The sequence below is a fragment of the Nanorana parkeri genome, unplaced genomic scaffold, assembly GCF_000935625.1.
Source record: "Nanorana parkeri isolate BGI_ZX_2015 unplaced genomic scaffold, ASM93562v1 scaffold707, whole genome shotgun sequence".
NCBI classification, from domain to species: domain Eukaryota; kingdom Metazoa; phylum Chordata; class Amphibia; order Anura; family Dicroglossidae; genus Nanorana; species Nanorana parkeri.
The window spans coordinates 437,673-443,672 of NW_017306975.1; the positions used below are offsets into that span (position 1 = coordinate 437,673).

A 6,000-nucleotide genomic window follows, 5' to 3' on the forward strand; every position below is an offset into this window, starting at 1 on the left:
AATTCGGTAAATCTTTTAGCCAATGCGCTTAAAAAAAAATATAGTGCTAACCAAATTTTTTGAGCCTCTCCTTTTACTGGCAATACAGAAAAATGCCTGTTGGCTCCTAGACATGACAGGTAGGTGTGATAATAAAACTGAACTTAAAAGCCATTCCAAGACAAAAGCTTTAACCCCCCCCCCCCTTTTTTTATTTTATTTATTTATTTTTAGACCAATTTGTGGCTCGCACAGGGGAGAGTGAGGGCTCTCTCCGGAACTCCGCTTTTAGTACTCGTTGTAAATTACTTTTCTTGGAGTTTAAAAGACACAGGATCAGTAGATTCAGGAACATTGAGTTATACTTAGAAAAGCAGTAATAGGAGTAGATCATAAACATAGAACGGTGGGGGTCAGTGGGCAACACAGCAATAACCGAGCAAGAAAGCCTGCAGGACCTTTCATCCAAAGTTTGTATCCACAGATGGCCTGATCATCTGCCAGGTAAAACTTAGATAACATATAATAAGAAGACCAGGTGTCGGCATTGCAAATCTGGGAAACAGGAGCTTGAAGCCGAAAAGCCCAGAAAGCACTTACAGTGGTGGAACGTGGAAGTGGGCTGTCCGTTACCGGGACCTTCTGGAAAGACAGTCTGTATGAGGGATGATGTAGCTGAGAGGTAGACCAAACAAGTTTTTAACTACTTCCAAGCAATGGAGTGATATATCCTTAGGATGCACCAGAGTTGGACAGAGAGAAGGAAGGTGGAAAATTGTGACCACCTTAGGAAGAAAGGAGGCTCTGGGCATCAAGACAGCCTTAACCTTGTGAAGGATAAGGAACGTTTCTTTTCAAGACAAGGCTGCTAACAGACATTCACCTAGAGGAGGTGATTGCAAAAAGAAAGAATACTTTGAATGCCAGAGTAGACAAACGGATATATTTGATAGATTCAAAGGACCCTTTATTTTTTTATTTGTGCAATACATTTTTATTCAAATTTTAATTTTACAAACCAAGAACAAAAACATGTAGACAGAAAAAACAACAAGGAAACAAATAATGAACCCCTTGTAGCTGGAGTTTTCTCCGCTCACTGTCACGAAAGGGACTTCCCAATGAAAGAAAATGGATGTCAATGTAGTCGAGTAGGATGGGGAGAGTCCAAGACAGGAAACGGCAAGTCCCCTGGGGGAATATCGGTCCGATAAGAAGAAACGGGTATAAAACATTCCACAACATAATACGGAGCAGGCCCCAAGCAGGGACAGGACCAGGGGAAGGGAAAGAGAAAAAAAAATTAAAGACAATGGGATAGGAGGGTTAGGGGATGATAACCGGTATTCATGTTCATGACCAGTTCCTCATCAGCCATTCGCGTAATTTGCTAAATACGTAGGGCGTTCACACCTGGGCGTTTTACAGCTTAAGTGGAGGAGGGAAAAAAATTATCAGACCAAGGAGACCAAACTGCCTCAAATTTAGACATGGTATCACTTTGTTGCGCAGTAAGCTTCTCAAAAAACATAGTATTGGACATTGGAAAAATATTTGCACAGAAAGGGAACTTTTTTTTCCAGGACTTAGCAATCACTCATTTAGCTGCAGTAAAAATATTTGAACTGAATTTTGGTGACACCTGCTGGTTTACAAAGGACACTCTTTAAAGAGCCAAGAAAAACCAGGTTGATATCCCACAGAGTCACTGAATGCTGTACCAGTGGGACTACACATTTTACAAAGACCTTGACAAGAGAATGCAGAGCAATCGGTCTTTAAAACAAAATTTTCGAGAGCTGAAATTTGTCCCTTGAGGGTACTCAAAGCCAATTGTTGATCCAGGTCCAATTGTAGAAAGGTCAGGGTTCATCCCATTGAATATTTTCTGGAAATAAATTTTCCGGGCTTGCACCAGGCAAAGTATGTTTTCCACATGCGCTGGTAGATGTGGTTTTTCTAGCTTTTTAGGAGAGAAGGGATGACTGAATCAGAAAGACCCCTATTCTTTAGGACCTGGGCATCGACAGCCATACTGTCAAGGCCAGTGACCATCAAGCATGGTGGAAGAAACCACGGGACATCTGCCAGGATCCTGATGATGTTGACCTACCAAATCCTCCTGGACCTAGGTGCAGTGTAAATCACCAGAATGTCTTTCCAAATGATCCTGCAGAGTTGATGTGATGTGAGCTTCAGAAGAGGAAAGGCATAGATCAGGTTGTACTGACCCCACAGAGCCACCAGGGCATCCACTGATTCTGCTAAGGCAAGGGTCCCTAAATTGGGAATCGTGGTTCAGACATGGACCAAGTGGTGATTTCTGTCCGAACCACTATTGCCAACCTGCCCTGGGTTATGGCTGTTTGACAATATATCCTCTGGCCTCCGAGACTGATGCATCCGCTGCTAGCCACTGCCGTGGCTCTTCCTGACTGAATTTGGATTGGATGACAGTTATCAAGTCCAGCATTGATGGGATGGATGAATCGCTCGAGGGTGTTGACTGGAGGGTGAGCTTCTGCTAGCCAAAATCCCTGCACTGTCAGGGTATATGGGACGCCTCCAAAGCCGGTCAAGTTGACATCTATGCTGAGGATCTTTCAGGATTGTGGAAATAAAACATTGTGCAATTCCAGGGTTGCTGAGCCACCAGGCCAGGGACATCTTGGCCCTGGGTGTCGGGCACCTTGGAAGGTCCTGGTAGGTCTTGTGTGATAACACCAGTGAAAACATGGAGTCACCCAAGGTCAGGTGACTCGGGAGTTATGCCATGGCAACAATGGGGTCTTTGCGGAGAGGTTGGGAGATTGGACAACAGATAGCTGGGCAGGGGCAGACATTGAAACTCTAGCTCATAGCTCCTGGAGACCATGTCTTTTACCCATGCATTGCAAATGCTGTCGGCTTAGGTGTCCGCAAAGGTAAGATGTCACCCTAGTTTGGAAATTAGGGTCGTTGCCTTATTGTGAAGTGAATTTGTCTGCAGGCTTGTAAGACTCCGGAACCCAGGATTTACAATTGAACTAGGTCCCAGGATTTAGGTCTGGAATTAGAAGCCTGGGCGAAACTAAAGTATTTGTCTGCCTTCAGAGGCAAAATGCCAGGTGAATGCTTGGTTTTTGTTTTGTAGTAAAGTAATTTTACAGTCAGTGACATCCTTTGATAAAATTGTGGCGGGAAGCCCCAAAGAAATGTTATCCATTGAAGGACATGCGGAGCAATCGCTCTTTAAATTGCTGTTTCGCAGAAAAGTATTTTTGCATATTAATAGACAGACTCATTCTGGAAACGAGACGGATTATGTCCAGTAACTCCAACACAATAATGTAAAGCAATAAGCATAAGGATTGTTTGAGGTCTTGAGATATTTCCTTAGACCACACCCCCAGGGTCTGGCAAATTGCCATAACAGCAATAGCAGGTTGCATGGCAGAGCCTGCTAAAGAAATCATGTCACAGGAGCTAACAAGTCACTGTGTGATAGCATTTGGAGGTGACAGGTTCTCTTTATTGAACCTGTCACCTCCAATACAGAAGTTCTAGCACAGCACTGTGCTGGAACTCCTGTGGCAGGTGAGAGAGGAGGAGCACAGCTCTCCCCTCTCACTGTCTGCAAGGAGCTGCAGGGTTACTTTTAACCCTGCCGCTCTGCTCACCGCTCTCCATACTGAAGACGGCGGCGAGGACTTAGCCGGGAGGACGCAGCATGGAGAGGGTTAAGTGCAGGGGAGGGGGCGGCCCGGCAAACTAATTACAAGTGTTCTCTGCGACATCGCCGAGAACACTTGTAAAGAAACAAGTGATTTATCCTATTCTACATTTAGTCCTGCTTGTGCAAAGCAGGTCTAAATGTAGAAAGTAAATTACCGCCCGGCGCCCGGAACGCCATGTTCCGGTTGTCGGATGATTCAAACCTGTGCCGCCCCAAGGCCGAGCCTCGGTGGCCTTGCCGGGAATCCGGCCCTGCCTACAGTCTCACTACACTAGTCTGGACTATAATCTCACGTTTAATTTACTAATTTGTATGGAAATTGTAGTCCACACACAATGTTTGTTTCTAATTCTACCGATCCTGTGTCCCTTGAACAGTTAAGAAAAAGGTTTGAATAACCATCACACACGCACAGAATAAAAATAAGTATAATAAAATGATATTTTATTACTCTAAATTGCTTTGTATTAACTTGACAGTTGGTTAGGACTACTAATATAATTTGTGGAAGAATGTAACAATCCTTCAGCCAGCTCTTATGTTTGTGTTAGTTTGTTGAACACATAGAGCTAAATCCTAAAACTCGAGATTCTCCATATTTTTTTCTCAGTTGTAACAAATGTGCAGAACTGGTGCTGCTGCTAATTGTGACCTAGTAAGTTGCAGTTGAGGAACAAATTCAGAAAACACACATAGCCCATTCCGCCATGGTTTAGCACTTTTTATGCATGTTTTCCGGTATGTTCTTACAGCTGTTCTGTTTTTAAATATCTTCATTAGACTTTGTCTCCTTTTACTTTAATAGGACAACATGTAGCAACACATTAGACTTGCCCATGTCTCCTCGCACCTTGGACTCTCTGATGCAATTTCCTGGAGAAGGAGCTGATGGCAGTTCTGGGACCCCTTTTGGTGAGTCTGTTTTAACAACCACCTCTAAGTGTTTTTTTTTGTTTTGTTTTTTTACTGCTAACCATATTTAATATCTAAATAAAAAGATTGGTGTAGCTGGAACAATAACTGCTGAATGAAACCTGTAAGTTAAAGAAGAACTCCAGGAATTAAATTCCCTTGCAGTGGGACTACCCTTGCACTGCAAGGGTTAACTGCTCGTTTTAAGCTGGGGGCCGGAATACAGAAGATATACTCACCTGATCCTCAGTCCTGCGGCAGTCGGCGCTCACCTCTATTCCCCTCCACTCTAGCTGTGGTATGTCTCTTGGCACCCTCACGTCTAACGCAGGTGAATGGCCCTTTATTAGACATGATGACGTCAGTGAAGATTACACTGCCAGAGCACAGTGGGGAAGGGGCTGCAGGGCCTCTAGCAGCAAGGTGGGATTGAGGAAAAGGTGAGGTAAATCTTCTTTAATCCAGGCCCTAGTCCAAAACAAGCAGTTAACCCTTGCTGCGGGGCTACCCCAACACTGTTTTTGTTATTTGCTGTAGTTATTCTTTAACCTATGTTGGTTAGAGACATTATATCTGATCAGTAATAACAGTAATAATTATTGACCTGATCTTGCTATTTTTATCTTCCTTTTCCTCAACAGATAGCGTCACGTTTGACATGGACCTGGCTTCTGAATGCGCATCTTCCCCCATGTGATTAGGTCTTATCTCGGTTTCCAGCAAATCAGTGTATTGCCACACAGCCACCATCTTAGCTGTACATATCTGTACTCGTCTCCTGCTGGACACATTAAAAGTGTTTGATTTATTTAGGAGTCTGCAAGGTATTACCAAGTATCCTTAATGGGTGCTAGAAGTCATTAATCAAGAACTCATCGTTCATGTTAGTCTTTTCATGATTTTAGTTCTACTGTTTCATTACTTGGCCAAATGAGTATTTTTTTAATGTCCATGTAAACATTATAGCATTGACTGCTGCCTCAGGGCACTAAATGTTTTTTTAAGTGTGTTCACAATTTGGCTAATTCTTGAAGGGGTCCCCAGAATAATCTAAACCCCAATTGCTGATCCCAGCCTTCCTATGTAGTAATTACCCATGGAAGTTAGATCATTGTTGCTGAATTCTGTCACTTTTATCAGGACCAATTGAAGATCTACTCCGATGAATTACAACAGTCGCCAGCAATTTTAGCAGATAAATATTGGGTTTTGGGGGGAGGGCCTATTAGGTTGCGGATTCCTGCTTATCTATAGATCTCAAAGGTACAGGATAGAAACTTGCATGTCTTATGGCCCTGTTAAACAAGTGAAGTTAGATCAAGCCTAGAGCATATGGCAAAGGCCAAAATTTAAAAAGTCTCTAATATATTTAGTACATCTCTGTAATACATACA

At 43.2% G+C, this 6,000-nt stretch overlaps 1 protein-coding gene across 2 annotated transcripts in view; it reads left to right on the forward strand.

Moving 5' to 3' along the window:
- The window catches only part of STAT3 (signal transducer and activator of transcription 3), an 87,653-nt gene extending 81,908 nt beyond the window's left edge, over positions 1 to 5,745 (forward strand). For both annotated transcript variants that reach the window (XM_018563887.1, XM_018563888.1), the window contains exons 23-24: positions 4,500 to 4,606; positions 5,248 to 5,745. In XM_018563887.1, coding sequence (XP_018419389.1) covers positions 4,500 to 4,606; positions 5,248 to 5,303 — 163 coding nt within the window. In that variant the 3' untranslated portion in view covers positions 5,304 to 5,745. The remainder of the gene's footprint in view (positions 1 to 4,499; positions 4,607 to 5,247) is intronic.
- The last annotated feature ends 255 nt before the right edge of the window (positions 5,746 to 6,000 follow it).